Source organism: Apteryx rowi, unplaced genomic scaffold, assembly GCF_003343035.1.
Source record: "Apteryx rowi isolate R43461 unplaced genomic scaffold, aptRow1 scaffold_123, whole genome shotgun sequence".
Classification (NCBI taxonomy): Eukaryota; Metazoa; Chordata; class Aves; order Apterygiformes; family Apterygidae; genus Apteryx; species Apteryx rowi.
The window spans coordinates 152,855-172,381 of NW_020447453.1; the positions used below are offsets into that span (position 1 = coordinate 152,855).

General features: G+C 43.8%; 1 protein-coding gene across 2 annotated transcripts in view; it reads left to right on the forward strand.

The window, feature by feature from the left end:
* The first annotated feature begins 66 nt into the window (after positions 1 to 66).
* LIMS1 (LIM zinc finger domain containing 1) overlaps positions 67 to 19,527 on the forward strand; it is an 82,019-nt gene continuing 62,558 nt past the window's right edge. The window contains exon 1 of one of the 2 annotated variants that reach the window (XM_026055491.1): positions 67 to 86. In XM_026055491.1, the coding sequence (XP_025911276.1) occupies positions 76 to 86 (11 nt within the window). In that variant the 5' untranslated portion in view covers positions 67 to 75. Of the gene's footprint in view, positions 87 to 3,125; positions 3,190 to 19,527 lie in introns of those variants that run through there. The other variant, XM_026055493.1, reaches the window with a different exon arrangement.

Sequence of the window (19,527 nt, forward strand, 5' to 3'; positions counted from 1 at the left end):
ACGTGGCTCCTCCTCGCCTCGCCGCGGCGGGCGGGAGCAGCGGTCGCCGGCGGGATGCTGGGGGTGGTGGCGGGGATGACCAACAGGTAGGAAGCCCGCGGGGAGCTGCCCGATCCGCGCTCGCCCGCGCTGCCCGCTCGCCGAGGGCGGCTGCCACCGTGGCCCGCGCTCCCGCCGAGGGCGGCGCTTTGTCTCCGCGCCGCGCCGGCCCGGCCGCTGTCACCAGGTGCTGCCCGCTCGCTCGAACCCCCCCCCCCCGCCCCAGCGAAGGAAACTTCCGCGGGGGATAGCGGGGGCGTCAGCGCCCCCCGCGCGGGGAGCGCGCCGCTTGCGCCCCGCCGCGCAGCGCCGAGGGGCTGCAGGGGGACGGCCGGGGTGTGTGTGCGGGGGGTTAAAATRTGGTGTAAAACGCGGTGTTTTGGTCTTCTCGGCAGCGCGTGCTCCGCGGGGCGCGGGCTGGCGCGCGGAGCCGGTGCCCTCGAGGAGGGCTTGAGTGTGGGTCCGCGCGGAAGAGGTGCGCCGCGGTGTTACCCAGTTACGCTGGATTTCCACTTTAAATGGGAACTTTTCCTCTCTTGTCAAGCAGCCGGTTTTGTGCTCTGCCACCACCAAGTGACAGCGACCCGCCAAATGATAGCAGCTGCTATGGTGGATGTGCCTCCCTTCTCAGGTCATGTTTTAGCGTTAGGGTTGCAGGCACACGGGGAGCAGGGGACCCTGCTTGCGTCTTCATTACAGGAAACGGGGAGTAAAACGGAAAATTCTCTCTTTTAACTGAGAATGGGGATGGGTTTAGTGCTCTTTCCGTTAAAAGGCATCCTTTCCTAAGGGAATTTGTTGTTTTAAGACTGTGGTACTAAATGACCTTGTGTATGTATGGGGTGAGCTTGATGCAAGTAATTTTATGCACATCCTACAACTAGTTAGTAGTTGTATCTTAGGGAAAGTTTAATGGTGATGGGTTATGGAAAGCAACGCTGTTATGCTAGTTGCCCAGTATTTCAAGTGTTTCTTGGGAAGAAATATCCCAAATTAAAGGACTCTGCAAGTGTTGTGCTAATATGTTGGAATCCATTTGCTTCTGGGGGGTGAGGGAAGGGAAATGAGTGATTTAGTATCTGATCCCCAGGTTGGTGGTGGCCTGGGCCCACAGGTCCAGAGCAACTGCTGGAATGCAGACTTAAGACTAAAGACTGCCTTATCTTTCCCATGGCTGATTTCTGTTGCGTTTTCCTCCAACACTGGACCACACCTTTAGAGAAAACCTACTGCAGCAACAGTCTAAGTCAAGCTAAATCAGGGCTGCCATGGTACCACCTTCTGCTGGCGGGGGGCATAGCAGTGTGCTGAGCTGGCTGCGTTCTCAGTGTCAGCATGCTGATGTTCGTGCAGCAAGTGGTGCAGTGCTGGGGCAGGGAAGGAGGGGAAAGACCTGGCCGAGCAAGGGGCAGGAACTTGCCAGGCCTAACCTAGCTTAGTTTTGGCTACTGTGGAGCCACGCTCCAAGAAAAGAGATCATTTGCTTCCCATGTCCAGGTTTACTAAGGCAACTTTTTTTTTCTTCAGTTATTCTGACACCCACTTGTTTTCTTAGTGGGTTGTAGGAGCTTCCTAGCCAGGCTATCCTTCTGTATTTTGGAAGGCTGCTAAACTGACAGTGCTGCAAGTGTCAGCTGCTGCCCACGAAGCGAGGATGCATGCGTTGCTCGGTCCCGCGCAGGTGCTTCAGCACCGGCAGGGAGCCTGCCTCGCCGGCTAAATAGAGCAGTTACATATCTGGCACCTACCCTGCTGAAGCTGTCGGTGAGCAGGCCAGCTGTGCTGCTGGTACACGCTCACCAGGATGTGAATGAGGCTGGCTACACCCCTGGCACGGTTAGAAGTTTTGGAACAAAGTCAGCTTAGAGCTTACACGTGCCAAAACTTGCCAAAATGAGCTCGGCCGAGCTTTATGGTGGGAGCACAGAGGTACCGGGGAGGAGGTTTCTTCGGCGCGAAGCAAACGCGGTGAGTCCCACAGCGGGAAAGCCGGCAGCTGGCACATCCATGGCCAGCGCTGGACCTGGGGCTGCGGGGGCAGAGCCCCTGCCCAGGGTGCAGGCTGCTCCAGCAGAAACATTGAGCCGAGCCGAGCTGAGCCCGCTGCCCTGGGTGAGCAAACCTGGCCGTGCCTCTGGGAGTGAGAGCCTGGCGTCCTGTTGCTGGCAATGTGCTACGAATATGAACTAGGGGCATGGAAAGGACTGGACGCGGGGCCTGTTGCCTGAAGTGACAGGTCCCCTCTGTGCCTCTCTGCTCCTGTGTAGTGAGCAACTTGTCATATAAGGGCCTGGGGATCTGCAGCCTTGGCGCTCTGGTCAGCGAGGGGAAGCTGCAAGTGCGATGGTGGGTCGCGTTAGGATTTTGTGTCTGAGTGTGTCACCCTAACTCAATAGGGACTGTGGGGGCACAGACAGGCAAGAGCATGGGGAGCTTCCCAGGTAGCACTTTTGGGCATGCACGTGAAAAGTACTGGGTCACGCAGTATTAGCTGCCAGGGTCCTGTTGTAACTGTGTTTTGCCAGAGCTTTGAGTTGCCAGATCAAAGCAGAGTGGTGGGGGGGGGGGTTGTTTTGGATTTTTTTTTGTTTTGTTTTGTTTTGTTTTTTAAGTATTGATTCTCGCAGAAGTGTGGCTAGAGGGAGTGGCGGGGAGCTGCTGACACTTGCAGGGAGCTCTGCTAGCCAGACTGGAGGGATGCAGCGGGCCAGAGCTCGCAGAGGTGTCTCCTGCAGGGAGAGCTGGTTGGGAGGTTTTCTGGCAAAGGGATTTTTCTGTAGATAATCCCAATTCGTTGCGATCAAAACAAAGCTAAGGGGCAAGGTTTGTGCAAAATAAATTTTTGATTTGGTAGAATGTGAGGGGAGGAAATTCAAGATTGGTGCATTTTCTTGTTTTGACTCTGAACAAAAAAAGCACTAGAAATGCAAATGTTTCATTCAAAACAACTTTTTAAACAAATATAAGCTGATCTCAAAAGCTTCCACATACTGAAACTCCCAAGTGATTTCAGGTCCTGCCTTTTTGTTCTGATTTAGGGAGTTAACATAATCTGAGTTTTGGGGAAGAAAAAGAAAAGGAAAACAAGCATGATTTGAGGTCTCTGTCCAGATTCTGTACGTGGACTAGGATCAGACATGTGGTGAGCAGGTATGCATATAGGATTCTTTATTGTTCTAAGGAATGTTTGCTCTGAAATATTGTGTGTGGGGGGGTTGTTTTTGTTTTTTAACTCTTTCACTTTACGGAGGATTTCTAAACTGTGATTGTTGCCATTGTTTTTGTTTTGCAACTCGCAGTCTGACCTGAAGGCCTGTTACCCAAGGGTGCTGGGGTCTGGAGCTCAGTGTCAGGGTGGGAGAGTGGACGGTAGCCTAAGGTCTGTTGCTGGGAAGAGGGTTTTGGCCAGGGAGATATGTGCAGTTTGCCCAGTAACTACGACAGTGCTGGGGAGCAATCTGTCTTTCAGGATTGTTGACTGTGCTTCTTGGTGCTGATAACTAGTTGGTGTAATGTTTGCTCATTATATGAACATCCTCATATTGAGTCAAAAGAACCCAGATTTCAACATCTGAATGCAAGACGCAGTTGTGTGTCATTTGGGTTGAGAGTGCATGAGTTGTTGGGGGGCAGGGAAAGAGGAAGAAGGAACCACAGGTTGAAGCTTTTTTGACCAGTTTTTCCAGCTGGTTGTGCTGAATTCATCTTGAGGTATTATTGTTGCAATAAGTTTCTCATGGCACTCAGAGAAAAATATTAGTTTGCAATTCAGAGCAGTTATTATCTTAAGCATTTATAGTTTTCTAATGCAAAAAAAAAAAGCTTTTCTTACAGTAGTTAATACAGGCCAACATGCAATAAAATACTGAACAAAGAGAGCCCCTCTGTATTCAAAGAATAACTGTACTTTAAAAACCAATATAGACTCATTTGGTTTATAGATCTCGCTCCACTGTAAAGTAGACTGTGAAGCTGAAAACTGTAAGTACTTTAGAGCATTCGCTTTTGAATGCATTGATAAGGGACTCCATAACTAAGCTCTGTGTGATACTGCAGTAAAATTGCAATTGTAACCCACAGGTCTCTTTCTTTGAACTGGCTCCATATGGTTACTGCCAGGGAACCATTAGTGGCCTGTAATATACTGAGGATAGGTTGCATGGTTAACACAGTCTTTTTCAAGTTGCAATAAAATATTTATTATCAAAGCACTTAAGGCAAGCTTTTCAGCTCTTGCCGTTGTGGTTTCGCGCTGAGTCTGTCACATTCAACATCCTGATTCGTCTGTGTTTTGTTCTCTTCCAAATCCCACTTGAAGGTTTCTCACACCATAGTTAATGCGTCTCTTAATATTTTTCAATGCAGGGACACTTTAAATATTTTCCGTGTTAAAAGCAGCTTGATTGTTGGAGGAGAAGTTACTTATGTAAGGTCTTTCCATTGTGGCAAGTGCTGTTGACAAGGAAAATCGAAATGACAGCTATGTTTTGATAGCTAAAGTCTTATATTGTATAAGCCATCCATAGTATGAATAATCAAATTACCATGTACGTGGTCTTTTGTTCTTGTCATTTTAGTGATCTGTTACAGTATGCCTCACAGTTACAACTGGAAGGAGAGAAGCTCTGGTGTTGAGGCAGAAATGTGCATTAAAGGAATGAAAGGATAGGAACATTTTAATTCAATTTGACAATGCAAGAAAACATAACATGGAACTGTAGCCTGAAGTAAAGACTTCTTTTCAAATTAGGACTCTCCTTTGCAGCTACTTCAACATTTCCCCTTTCTGAAGGTTCAAACTCTTCATAAAAATGCTTACTTGCATTTTTTTTAAGCAGATAGAAAAGACCTGTCTGTGAAAACAGTCAAGGTACTGTAATTTGGCTGGTTTTGTGTACCTCTACAATTCTTTATGTAAAAGAGCTTAATTAAATTTGTTTCATCAGCTGCAGATGTTGGTGGGTTCCACTGGGCAGAAATTGGTGGTTGGTCTAGTGACAAACTATTTATAGGCCAAGTGAACCTCTTGTCTGCAATCTGAAAACTTGTTCCTGTTGCACTAAGAAGTACATAAATGGCATGTTTTTGAGTATCATAAAGGTGCCTGAATAGTAAGTCCTTATTACTGCCCCCTCAATGCATGAAAATAGTATTACAACAGGGCCATCACTCAGGGTGAAGTTTTATGCTCTGTATTTTTCATGGTAATTGTTTTTCCTTACATTTTAAATAAGAAGTCCTTGAATTCAGGCACTGATCATCCTTTCTTCATCACTTTTTACCACATTAAAAAAACACCAGCCACCTCTACAGAATTTCATAAGGAGATGAATGTTAAGTCAACTTGGTGCATTGGTTGGATTTAGGGTTGTGTTAATCACTGCTTGCATTAAACAGCTGAAGAACTGAGAACACATATGTAGATGGACTTTTGATTGATGAAACCTAAACTGATGGGAACAGTAGAGTTAAAATCTTTGGGTTTATTGTTGATGTCATGAATGGGAAGCTGGTGTGGATAATCTGAGTATCTAAGACAGTCTAATGATTTTTAGGAATGTTTCCTGGGTGGTGTGAGCAGTAAGAAGTTGTTACGCTTAGATTAATAAGAGTTTTCTGTATTACTATGTTGTCGTAGCATAGCAGAGGGCACTGGGGAAAGACCCCAGCAAAGCAATACAGTAACTTTGGCGAATATTTGGGAGCCACGTGGTAGAGTGGCTCCCATCCAGACCCCACGCTGGCATGACACAGCTGTGAGATCAATGTGGGGAGGAAAGACTGCATGGACAAATAGCTGAAAATCTGCTCTCGGGAAGAAAGGGGACCTTGACTCTTTACAAGGGCTCTGAAGAACAGGCGGACCAAGAGAGGTCTTCCCTAAATCTAGGTAACGTGGGCTGTGTGGAGAGGCTGGCATGTGTTTAGATGGAATTAGTGTTTTTAATGGACTGCTTTTGGTCTGTGCGAGCCTCCTTGATGACTAGCGACTGCCGTACAGCCCTGAGAGGAGATGGGAATTGAGGTATCGAACCTGAGTGAGGCCAGTAGAGCTAGCAGCGCTCGCTGCCAGGGCAGCGCAGCCCCAAACTTGCTCTGGCAATGGAAAAACAACATGGTGTGTGACCCGCGGCAGGAGTGGAAGCAGTGACTGGCTGCAGATGTGCTGCAGCCCGGCTGCCCTCCCGGTGAGCCGCGCGGGGATATCGCGTGGATGCAGCAGGGGCAGGCCCCGTGTTACACCGGAGGGTGAATTGCAAGCCGGGAGAGCAAATGGGGGTCTGCCAGGTTGAGGTCAGCAGCGTGACCGGGAGCGAGGCAGGTTTCGGGTGGTGCTGGGCTGTCCCAGGGCTTGGGAGYGGTGATGGGACAGGAGCTTCCCGCGGAGGTGGTAGCAGGAGCTGCTGCTGTGGAGGGACGAGGCACTGGCTGCCTCTTGGAGGGGCAGCGGCCCTGAGTGCTCACTTGGTTTCTCCTGGCACACTCGACCTCCAATTTGGGAATGAAAAATACAGTTTGGCACGCCCCGCTGGAAAGCCTGCCAGCCAGCGCGGTAAGGAGGAACGTGGTCCTTGCAGACTAGGAGCTGAATCAGCAAAGCAGCCTCCACTTGCAAAATCCTCTCATTTTGGTAAATGCTCTGTTGTGAGGGACCGCAAATATATAGGTACATATTTAGGTTTGTAGCTTTGCAGATGAAAAGTGTGTGCTTCTAAGCTGTGTCGACAGCAGAATAAATTTGTATTTTGTGGCAGAGAGAGAAGCCTTCTTTGTGAAATGTGAAAAGACTGGAATCAATTTATGACCAACATTTGTCCTTGATTAAGTAATTTATTTTTACCCAGGCCTGCTGGTAAATGAGTTGCGATTCACTCAGCAGGACCTTGTTTCCCAGATCCAGGTCTGCCTGGTTTCAGGAAGCAGGACAGACTATCCCTGTGGCCAGGAGCTGTGCTGAGGCTGCTCTCCTTCCCTGYGGCCATGATGGCAAAGGCATTTTAACTGAGCGCGGGTCTGCGCGGCAGCTGGGAGAGGGTGCCCCTTCCCCATCTCTCGTGCCAGCATTGACGCTGATGTGGCTGCACAGTGAGCTGGGTCAGGGAACTGCTCCGGCTGAAAACCAATGGCTAGGTAGGTAGATATATGGATTTAAAACTGGGTCTGTCTTGCTTGGGATCGGTTCCCCGATCTTGTGAATGGTGGTGATGTGAGAGAGGGAGGCACAGGAAGAAGGTGGAAATACCCATTTCGGTGGAAACATGGAGTTATGCCTGACTGGCCGGACCATGTAACCATGGCTTTGGAGAATGATATTAAATATGGGATTCCTATGAGGAGGTTTGGGATCTAAGAGGACCAAGCAATGTTATTTGTGGTCTGGACCCAGAATGGAGGCTGCATTTGAATATCCCTGGTGGGAGTGGGGTGCTTCCACACTCTAGTAGCTTGGGTAAGGGGTCTGCTACTAGCAGATCTTTCAAAGAGCCCTGTCTTAAGGGAAATGCCTCCTGTAGTGGTTTCATCATTGCTGTCACAGAACTAACTTGCACAAATTCAACTTCAGAGGATTCAGAGGAAGGAGACCCTGTTTCCTGTCCCCGTGACAAGTAGGCTGTAGTCAGGGCATGAAGAACAGCAGCACATCCATGCTTGCTTAAAGGTAKGTTATGTCTGTTGGCATTTCGTGACTCCATAGAAAATGTTCTGAATGTGCTGAATCTGCTGCTTTCAGGTTTCAGAGGAACTGAAGGCTGTTCGTATTAGAGTGTTATTTTCTGCAGCACTCTAGTATTATTGAAAAAAATGGAGTAAGAACTCTATCCCTGAGATCTTACAGGCTAAGTCCAACTATGTATAGAGACAGAACTATGGCACAGGCAGCTACTAGCTAACATGGCTGCTTTCTTGTTTTTCTCAAGTGATGTGCTATGGAGACAGTGCAAGCTATTATATGAGAGGGTGTTTTGATGGGACTTTACTGAAAAGTCACTGGGGCTGAAAGGAGAAGCGTGAGTGAGATGTTTATGTCAATTGCTGTCATGTTCTTAAACATCCTAGAAAAAAATGTTTTTTTTTTCCCCCTTCTGTGTTTCCTTTTATATGTATATGCAGTTGCAAGATACAGGCAGTATGCTGGTTATATTAGAAAAGAATTGAAGTGGATAATTTTAAAGTGGCGGCTGTTAAGAAAAAGCTGACTTCCGACGTCTTTGTTACTTCATTCACATTTTTTCCTTTTTGTTGGCCAGCTTCAGGAAATGAGAACATTCTTTTGGCTTTTCATGCCTTAGTCACATTTTATATATATATACTTATGTATATAAATATGTTAAAACATCTGGAGATGTTTGTTTCAGGGAGGTACTTTTCTTGTATTAGGGTATTTGAGCTTTAAATGCTTGCACACAGTTGGATGTTTCCAGAGTTTCCCATACTACTTTTGTTACAAGGATATGTGTATTGCTGTCTGGAAACTCTAGGGAAATATGCAGATAACATATGGAATGTACAAACAAGTAAAAGTAAAGCCTTTAAAAGAAAGTGAGAATTTGCCATTTTTTCAAAAATTTAATTATTTAAGCTGTTGTTTAGTGTCAGTTGCATCCAAATCTGTAGTTGTTTAGCATTGGCCAAGTATATTAAAAAAAAAAAAAAAAGTGTGAGCAGGAAAACTCTAGTAGCTCTTTTCTTGTTCCTTTTTTTTTTCCTTTTAAAAAAGGAAGTAATTAAAAGATTGTTATACCCATCTCTACTGCTCAGAGACTGACACACAATTGGCTTTTGTAGTGCTTGGAGTGAGTGGTGGGGTCTACTGCTGCCTCAGCTCTGTCCTCCCACCGGGGTCACACGGGGATCGTGAGACCTAGGGCTTTTTTTGTTCCCCCCCCCCCCCTCTTAAAACTATTTAGTTTAACTGAAGGCCAAATGTTTTGCTTTTGTGTGTGGCAGGGGGGTTAGGAGCAAAAGGAAAACTTCCACCCTTTGCTGCTTAGTGTAGCTGCACTGAAAACAGTGGGAGACCAGCAAATTAGGAAGCTGCTGCTGACCCCGGCAGGAAGCAATAGTGGGGATGGTTGATGAGTAAAACAGCAGAAATCTCCAGAGGGGCTTCCTTGAGCCGTTACAGCACAGCCGCGGGGGAGAGGAGCGTCTCGGAGGCAGCGCGTGCGCGCGGCGCTCAGGTGTGTGCCCACCTGTGAGGCCCCTGCAGTCCCCTGCGAAGGAGGCAGGACCGTCCCGTGCCGGTGCCCGAGGAGCTCCTCCRCTCTGCCCGGTGCCGGATTGAACCCTCGCCACACAAAGTGACGGCAGCAAACTCGCCCCCGTCTTTCTCAGGCAGCCGAGCAGGGGCTGCACCACAGTGACGAGAGGGTTTTTACTATCGGCTCCCCACTGTTTTGGGTAAAAAGGTAGAGCGGGGACACGGTAGCGAGGGAGGCGCAGAAGCACACAGCCACACACCAGCAATGTGGGTCGCTCAGAGTTTCCTCGCTCTGGTTGAGCCTGGGGACTTGGCCTTCAGCCTCTGAGGAGCCCTGCCACAAATAGTAGCTTTTCCCTCTCCAGAGGGGAGTTCTTCTCAATTATTACTGACACGTGGGCAGCAGATGCGTCCTCTGGCCAAGGGTGGCCTCTTGCTGGCCCAGCAGATGAGAAACCCCAAGGTTGCTCCCCATACCGTCAGCTATGTTCAGCCGTCCAGCAACGTGTGCTGAGCTGCCTGGTCCTCAGCAGGGCTGGCCCTGCCTTGCAGAGATCCAAGCAGCTAAACCTCGTCGGCGCGTAGATAATTTGAGTAATGTCACAAAGCAAAGCCTGCCAGGGAGGAGGAACGCTAGATCCGGGTTATTCTGGTCTTGGTATTAATAGCAATTTTCTGGTGAGGTCCTGGCCAACACCCTAGCCCTGGGCCATCCTTTCTGCCCTCAAAGTGAGAGCCTGGGTTGCTAGCGCAAAGGTCAGGGTAGTCATATGTATTGTGTGAGGGTGGGAACGAAAACCCTTGTGAATATTCAGGGTTGCTTTTCCTCTTGCAGTTCCCACTAACGCACAGCTCAGTTTATGGCTCCGATAAGGAACCTCTTGGTGATTAAATGTTTTGACTATATCCTGGCTTGCTTCTAAGTTCCTTTGATCTTTTATTGTCAGCGGATTATAGTGGACTTAACAAAAAAAAAAAAAAAAAAAAAAGCTTGCTTGTTGAAATATTTTTATAAATATGATCCTCGGGGTATGTGTTATTTAGAAAAGTACTTATCTTTCTGAAGAAATCTACCTCTTTTTGCCTCTTCAGCATGCTTGTTTACCATGCTGTTTGTATGAAGCAGTGTGATTTTATACAATTATATCAAAAAATAGTGGCATATTGTTTAAAATAATCTAAAGAACTGTGGGGCTTATTGTTTTGGCTCATTTCCTGTTCATTGAAAGTCTGAAGAAATGTTTCAGGTTCATTAAAAGGAAGGAGGGGAAAAAAAAAAAGGGAACCTGTTGAGCCAAGACAATCCCTAGGGTAAACTCATGGATTTACTGCAGTGCAATGAATCCCCTTCTGTTATAATCTGTAGCAGTTACAATTTCTCTTTTTCAAAGAGAAAAGGCTCCCCTCTTCCCCAGGCATCCAGCTCATGTGACATCTCTTATTAAATTACACATTAAACTGCATTCAATGCCAAGCTTGGAACTTGATGTCTTAAGGTTGCAGCACCAAGTTGTCAGTTTGTCATGTTTAGTTTTGGAGTACAGGGCTGCAGGGATATGTTTTGTGTGATAACTTTGCAGTCAGATGAAACAGCAAGGGAATGATAAATTATTTTTGGTGGCTATGTACAGTGAAGAGACAAAGTCCRAAGTTTCCAATCTTTGTGCAAGACTCAATGGAAGAGCTGTACTTTCAGAATTTTGTGCGGGGGAACTATAGCCCTGACTACTTTAGCTGGACCTGGAGAGAGTCAAAGAGTTTCTCTATTATACTCCCAGTGGTGAGGAATATTTGATGAGTTCAGTTAAACTCTTCAGTGCTGTTCTCAAGGGAAGGCAGTATACTCAACTGTGCAGGCTCACATCCGAGTCAAATCTAACTAAGCAGATGTTTTTGTTCATGCCTGTCCCTTTTCCAGCCTGAATTTTTTTCAAGAGGGTTTCGAGGCAGGATTGTATTGAATTGATTGCTTGACCGGGACTTCATTTCAAAAAGCACAGAAAAAAATAAAGCACTCTTTTAAGTGTTATGTGTTAGCAATGTTGCTTCATTTTGATGTGGGTAAGGCTTTTCGTACTTGTGATTGTTTAGCTAATGTAATACAAAGGAAATAATTCCAATCTCTTATGTTATTAATTGAATCTGAGTCACAAATATGGAAATCAATATTTTTATCATTACCATGCAGAGATGGGTAAACAGTACAGTTAAGATCCTTGACATTACCCTTGGGAAAATTTCTAGAACTTGATACAAGGAGAGAGGATCCAGGAACAGTAATATTCCATTATTGCTCAGATTTCATGACAAAGCTTTCTGCTCAGCTGTTTGGTTTTTTTAATAGTTTTGTGAACCTTTGAGAGAGATGTTCAAGGAATTTAATGCTGTTATACGATACCATTGTCCTGTTAGAGAAGCTTCAGCATGAACAAAATCTCAGGGCAGGAAGAATTGTGAAATGCCCTTTTTGTGACATGGGAGGTAAAATTGATTCAATCATTTTATCTGATGGATTTTGATGTTCTTGAGTAGCTGTGTTGATTAACACAGTGGATTTTCTGCAAGTCCTTAAATGTACAGTTAAAAATATGCTGCAATATTACTTCCCTGCRTGCACAAAAATACTCACCAGACTGCAGAGGGAAAATTGCAGGGAAAACAGTTGGGTTGAAAGTCACTGCATGCCCAGYGGAGCCGATGCTGGTCTAGCAGCAAGCACTATGATGGTCTGTGTGGTGGTAGCATGGGCTGTTGGGATCATTGCTTCTCCTCTCTGAAAGAAAGAATGAATGCAATGGAAATTCTCTTCTGTCATTATACCTGTGCAGGCATCAAGGAGTCTGATGGTACTAAAGTCAAGCAGAGGATTTGTTTCTCGCGTGTTGGGTAACATTCCATGTTCAGTTCATATTACAGCTGTTTACCAGTACTCACCACCATGGTGGTGAGAGAATTTGATGTAAAAACTGAATCCGGGCCACCTGACACATCTTTTATCCCTTTTATTGAAAAAGTGTTTCCAAAACGATCAAGGCCATAGTTCCAGCTTAAGAGATCTTCCGGCAAATTTTGAAAAGATAAGTTATCCACTCTGTGTTCAGGGTTTAAATAATGTTCTTGTAGCTGGTCTTGAGGATGTAAGCGAGACAAGGTCTACCGGAATTAAGTATAAGAAAATTTATGGTTTGTCACATGTTCTTCTGCATACCATGGAAATATGATCTAAGGTTCAAGAAACCAAAAGTGTTCATGCCAATATCTGATATTTCAAATTGTAGTGCTTAAGGTCCCATTTATGCTTGAATATAAATGCTGCAAAGTTGTTAGCATAACTGCATTTATTGAAAACTTTGTTTCATTTGCTTTTTTTCCTTGTGATACGAACAGAAATCAGGGAAGATGAGTAGCTCATAGTATTTGTCTCAAATATTCTTCCCTTAAAATGAACATTAAAAACTTACAGGAAGGACCTTTTTATTTTAACTGAAATTAAGAAATAGTGCAGTATATTTACATGAAAATAATTGGATTAATTTATTCAGTGTGAACACTTTATAGTCCTGATCTCACAGAACACTTAAAATCCTGAGTTCACTGAGGTGAAATCAGGAGTTTAAATTTTCATTTCCTCGGAGCCAAGAGTTCAAGTGCGTAGAGCTGGCCTATTAAATTTCCTGCCTACATTCACTTCTATTATCTGTGACTGACACAAGTGTTAAACTGCATCTATTCTACTATACTACTCTTTTTTTTCTTTCTTTTTCTTTTTTTTTTTTTTTAAGCTTTCTTACAAGATGTAGGTATCTCTTTATTTGAAGTGTGTTATTCAAACCAGTCAAACAGGTAAGAGTAGTGGCAGGAAAAAAATGCAAAATTTTCTTAAGTGATTGTACCATAAATTATTCCATAACTAAATCTTAGTTCAGTGTGTACAAGCAGGTGTTGCAGTAGGTTCTTGTCTCCAAAATATTACTAGCAATTTTCTGGTCAGGTATATAAATAAATACAGGATGTCTTTACTTAAATCTTTCTTCTGAAGTAAGAAATATATCAAAAAGAATTACTAACATTTTAAGCCTCAGTAGACGATGGTATTGCATCAAAAATATTGTGATAAGTTGTGCTTTACTTTTGTCTGTTGCCCTCACAAATTGCCGTTGCTGGTGTTTTTTTCTTAATGTTGGAAAATTACAGCTGCCTCTTGGCAGGATGACTCTGCCAGCATTGTAAGAGAAGCCCGTGGCATTATAAATCTGGGCTAGAGGAGGAGTGGAAAATGGTTTCTTGGTAGAAATTGTAGCCGTGATTTCCAGAATCCTCCCGCCAGGCGTTTCAGGATGTGCTTAGCAAACCGAAGTGCCCACTTTGCTCTGTATAAGCAACACAGGACTTGTGTGAAATGGCAACAGCACCTGGGGAGTTGCAAATGTGAGCCGGGGGTTAGCATGCCAGCAAGGTAGCATGCTTGTAGGTAGCCCTCTCTGAAACTTTGCCCAGTGGGAATACCACGCTTCTGTCTTTTCTCAATACCAAAATAACTTTTTCTGATTAAAATTCTAATCATGGCAACTAGGAAGTAAATTTTCTAATAGCTCAGGTGTATCCTGTTGCTTTGCTTCTATAAGCGTGTGTTATCTGTGCTAACAAACGTGTGCTTGTACAGAGGACAGCTTTAATGCTTCATCAGCCTAAACAACAGCAGTGCCTTTATTTTCCTCTTGAGCATACAGGCATGAAGTGACACGATTAACTAATTGCACTAATAACATATGTGGTGGCRGGAGGCGGAGGTTTTTGCTTATTCATCAGTTACAAGGAGCCAAACTAAGGTCATTTCTGGCTAAGTGGCCAACATGCTACTGCTTGCTTTCCTCTGGAGTTCGCGCCACAAAGTCACTTTCTGAGTCACCCATCTGGCTCTATCTTCAGGAATGTGAGACTGGGAACCCAGTGAGAATAAAGACTAAATTGCCCCACGTTTTCCCAGTAATACAGGAGCGTCTTCTAGGAAGACAGAGGTGTTTTCTGTAGGGGAGGAAATGTGTCCACCCCTTGAAATTAAAATTGTGTGAGTGATTCAGAAGGGTTTGTTTGCATTTCCATGTCAAAAGGGAAGCGAGATGGACCACCAGCAGCCTTTAGTACTTTTTAAACAGAGTGGCCTTTGCAAAGGAATTTTAAAATTTGGGTGGTTTACCTCCTTTTTTGCAGCTTCAGAGTGATTTGGAAATACCTGGAGAACACTTTTTTGTGTTCTAAGACAGTCCCCCCACACACCTTTTTTTTTAAAGTCTAGAAATGTTAAGAATGTCAGTTTTGTCTTCCCTGCCTCCTGTAATTGCAAGATTTGAGGCTTGCCTGTTGGGAATGGATGTAAATTTGTCTTGGTACAAACCCATGTGCGAACACACCTGTGTGCTGTCGTTACTGTGTCATCCCTTTTGCTGCTGTCATTTCAGTAGCTTTTTGGTCAGATGAGAGCTTTATAGCCTAGACAGGATCTGGATTTCTAATGGAGAATATAAACTCCCCCCCAAAAAAAGGAGGAAAAAAAAGTTTTGCTTAAAAAATGATTGTCCTGACTTATCTTGTTGCCAGCTTCTATAATAGAGATTGAAATTATTACCCTTATACAGCTGATTTTCCATGATTCAGAATCAACTTCCTTTAAAATCTGTAGGCAGTACATTGTTAACTTCAGTGAAAATAGATTAGTGGAGTTTTGTGACAGTTCCTCCAGATTGCATGTATATTCTCTATACAATTCTCTATAAATAGAGAATACTATATCAATATAATGTAATATTTGGTTATCTTGGGCATGTTTCTAAGTACACAGAAATACCTCAAGCCCTGTTTGATTGCTTGTTGCTTAATGTTTCTGATAACGTATGCAAACGCTAGTAGTTAGAGAGATTAACTGATTCCGTGCTGATGAATTGCAGTAAGGCTCTTCCAAGTCTCTTTGAAGCCACTTGAAATTTTGTACTTCAGTGGGACTTGGTTTAGATATAACTGCCCATAAATGGAACATAAATGGCCAAATTAACCAAAACACATGCTAATACTTGGAAAATAATTCTGTAGTCCTTGAAACCTTGCTTTTGCACATCAGGCATAGACATGAAACTGTAACTGTTGAGTTGGCTTTGTCAGTGTGGTGCAGTACCTAAGGCTGGTTTTGTAACAGAGGGAAGTTATGGCTTGGGAGGTTATTTTCTTAATCTGTTGTTTCTCATATTTAACGAAGAGCAGCTGTTCATTAGATAAATGGGTACAGTGTGCTTGCCCAGTGCTACATTCTTGTGCTCATAGATAAATGTCCTGAAGATATTTTCGTTTGGATTTTACACTTGGTAAATTATATCTCATAATTTTTGTCTTGCTTATAGCCAGTAGGGCTGTTTCAGCTTCTTTCATACATAAGATCTGAATTTAATTAAAAAGTGTTTATTTTATAATATGACCCTATGGTTTTACTCATGCCATTTTCTAAACAGATCTTGACAGCATAGTTCTGTTACCATGATTAGGTTTGCATTGTTTGGCAAACTGTCATGCTAAGTTAAGTATGAGAAAGAAAGCGAAAGTTCAGATCCAGAGACTGCTAAAAGCTAGTCAGTGCGGGTCTGCTCGTTCAGAAGATTGGCGCCTAAATGACAATTTTGTTTCATTCTTACACAGTGGAATATTAAAATGTCAGTGGGGGGAAAAATTAACCTAGTATGGTGCTGAATGGTAAGTTACAAGGTGGAAGGTACCATTCCATTTGCATGCTTAGCCCTGTGGGTCGGACCCATAGCTGGCACTCATGTAAACTTGGCAGGTGACCTGCGGGTAGTTCTTTCAGCTTTGGTGCAAATGAAATGGTTGCATACACATAACCAAGAAAAAGGTGCCCTTTAATGAGAGTCCTAATGGATCCTCATGTGAGCTCTATAGAGCGAATCCTGCATCAAGTTTGTTATATTCTTTAAAGAGAGCCCAGGTTTCAATTTGCAGTGGGATTACTAAAACCAGGTTGTGTGCAGGTGCACTGGGACCTTCTGCAACTGAAAGCTGTTGGGTTCCTGGTGGTCGGCTTGTTCACTGAAAGGGCTTTCTTCTGCCCTTCGCTGCAGGGTATGCCAAAGTCCAGGTRATCTCCTGGGCACGGGTGGGTCAGTTTGGAGAAGCAGCTGTCTGTGCTGCTTTAACAAAGCCAGAACACCAGCTCAAGAAAGGGAAAGCAGGAGAGAGGTGTTAGGTAGGCTTTGTAACACTGATGAGTAAGTGATGTGCATGAATAGGACTGCAACCAGGAGGACTGCATTTATACATCAGCTTTGTCAAGGTGACTTTAATCACTTACTGTGAATCTCAGAAGCAGAAGGTCACTGCAATGTCTGTGGCAAGGCACTTTTGTACAGAAGAGAGTAGAGAAGGAAAGAAGAGAAGAAACACTAATTGTTGTAATATCTGTCACTGCGGTTTCTAAGATGTCTGGTTTATTTAAACTGCTTGTTCAACATTTCTTGTGTTACTTCACATTATGCCAGTACTTTTCAGTGATGTTAGAAGCAGCACATTGGGATTTAATGATAAAAATACTATTTCTGTTCATTTGGTATCATCCCCCACTCCCTCATTAACCAGATTTGGTTCTAGACAATCATAATGATTTACCCATTAAGTTGCTGAAACCATGATTTGCATGTGTGTTGTGTTTGTGTTTCTAATGAATTTAAGCAAGGCGGGTGATTTCTGCTKAATGATGTGTACCAGTCGGTTCTGGCAACTCAGCAGTACCTATCATTATCTCCTTTATAAATACATGTGTGTACAAAGGGGATAGTTGCAAGGCAGTGTTAGAACAGAGGACTCAGGGGCTGAACAATGGCAACTAAATGTGGTATTAAACAGCTGCTTGCAGTACTTTGATGTTGCTGGCTATGCACTAAAGCCTCAATTTCCACACAGCGGACCCAGAGAAAGTGTATCTARCAGGGATTTCCTGTCTGCAGTACTCCAATAATAGCATCCTAAAGGCGAGGGGTGGGAGAGGGTGTTCTTTGATTATAATGACTGTTAAAAGCAGATGAAATGAGCTGCGAGCCCAGCAGAACGTCCCCACTGCAAGGGGTCTCTCGAAAGATCACCTTCTCTCAGGCTTGTTTTTTGGCCGTGCTCTCCTCAACAGGAGCAGGACCAGGGTAGGGAAGTGGCTTGGTTCATCCTGGTCTCTGCTCTCGGGTCAGTCGTGGATCCAGTCTCCAGGCATAGCTGCTCCCTTAGCTCTTGCAGTCCAGCCTTTCAGTTTTTTTTGGAAATGCTTAGATATGGGAGGAGAGGAGGAAAAGATCTTCCAAAAAATGATTTGACCAGCTTCAAGTCCACATGTTGTTCATTGTTTTACCTGTGTTGTTGGTCAGAAGGTTTGATGTCAATCCAGGAGATCCCCCTTACTGCTCTTCTGGAAGGATGCCAGGTCTCGCATGGCCTCTTCCCGAGTGCTCTGGAAGCGTGARAGATGGTTGACCACAAAAAAGTGTTGTCTGCTTGGGAGGTTTAAAAGCTTGGTTTTTGCCCAGTAATTGGCAAAAAATGTCTGTGAAATGCCCAGCTTCACGTGTAAAGTAAGTCAGCTGTTTTCTAAGTTGTTTTTTGAGGGAAAGTTTTGATGGTGATGTACTCAGAAGGGTCATCCACAGAATCCAGACTTTTAATCTCTAAAGTGTATTGTACATAGTCCTGAGGTTTAAAATGTTGTCATAGGAGTACAGGCTAGTGTTTTTAGGTATACTGTGTTCTAATTATTCTAAGTATTGGCAAATTTCATTTACACGGCTGTAATTCCTATACCAGTTTCTGAAATAAAGCATTGCTGGTGATGTTCAGGGACATGCATTATGTGCAAGGTAAAATGTTGCTTAGGCCTGGTTTTATACCTATTAATGCTGAATGTTTGTCGTACCATCCCACTCAGCAGGACAAACAGGACTGGGCGTGGGCGCTAGTGATATATCTGTAGAATTGGGCAGAGCACACAGTGTAGAGTTTCTTGAGACTGTCAGCTGTGGGAAAACTGATGATAACGTTATACTAGTAGGTTTTATCCCAGAGCAGGTCACCTGCCAATATTTTTAATAAATCTGACATTGGAAGTGAAGTTTCGACAGTACTCATGTTGCTGCAGCATTTTAGTCCCAGTCTGAGGAATTGTGAAATCAGCTGTGCATCAACTATGTTGTTGAACTRTGATTTCAAAGAGACTGTAGGTTGCTGAAGGTCAGAGAGCAAAGCCAGGAATGATATACAGATTTATTTTTTTTGTTTTGTTTGGGAAAGAGAAAATTTTAAAGCGTACAAACACAAGCAGCAAACAAACACAAGCAGTAAACAGAGGAAGCCTTTGCTTTACCAACTGTCTGTCTTGAAAGAACATCAGCAATGGATGCTCTTGAACTGGCATCTATCTCTTGCCTTAGGAAAATAAGTCTCTGTTGTTTCTACGTGGTGTCTCTTTTCCAAACCCTTTGTTTTTATACCCTCAGTTATAGGTTGATTGGACTGATTTTTCTCTWTTTGGGAGAGTGCCTTTGAGCAATCTAAACTTAATAGTAATGTTGGCCAGATTGTAGAGAAACCGCCTGCCCCTTAAGTAGAGGATGCTGCTCTGAATCAAAATATGTGGCTTTCTGTTCAGATGGTGAAGATAGTGTAGCAAAGTCCCAGAAGTGATATTAATGCCTCCCTTTGGGTAGATTTGTGCTCTTTGGCATGTTTGGCATATATACATTCCTTAAGATTTTATTTTAAAAATATATTTCTATTGTACTTTATCCAAGTACAAATAATGTATTAATGAAGGTCTTCATAGTTGAAAGGAAATCAACTGGAAATCCTGTGGCTGATCTGACCACAAGGAAGGTTTTATTTTCATTTGGATTCCTTCCCTTTTTCCTCTTACTTTCAGTAYCTAATTGCTGTTCCATTGTTCCTGGCACTGGTGGTTAAAGGTGAGGGCTGATTTCGTTTTTCTAAAACCTTTTTGGATCTCTAGGTTGAAAAGTCAGGAAATAGTCTAAAATTTAAAGGAACATTGGACTGAGTCATCTTAAGTGTGTTCTTCATGGAAATTGGATTTAATTTACAGTTTTAGGTACAGGATGCATCAGAGAACTRCTAGTTTAAGATTTTAATTTTATTTTTTTCTGATGAATGTAAAAGTTTAGTGAATATTTAAACCTGAATTTAAAAGCTGCTTTTCGTAATGACTCCAAGAACAGAAAAAAATGGCTTACAAA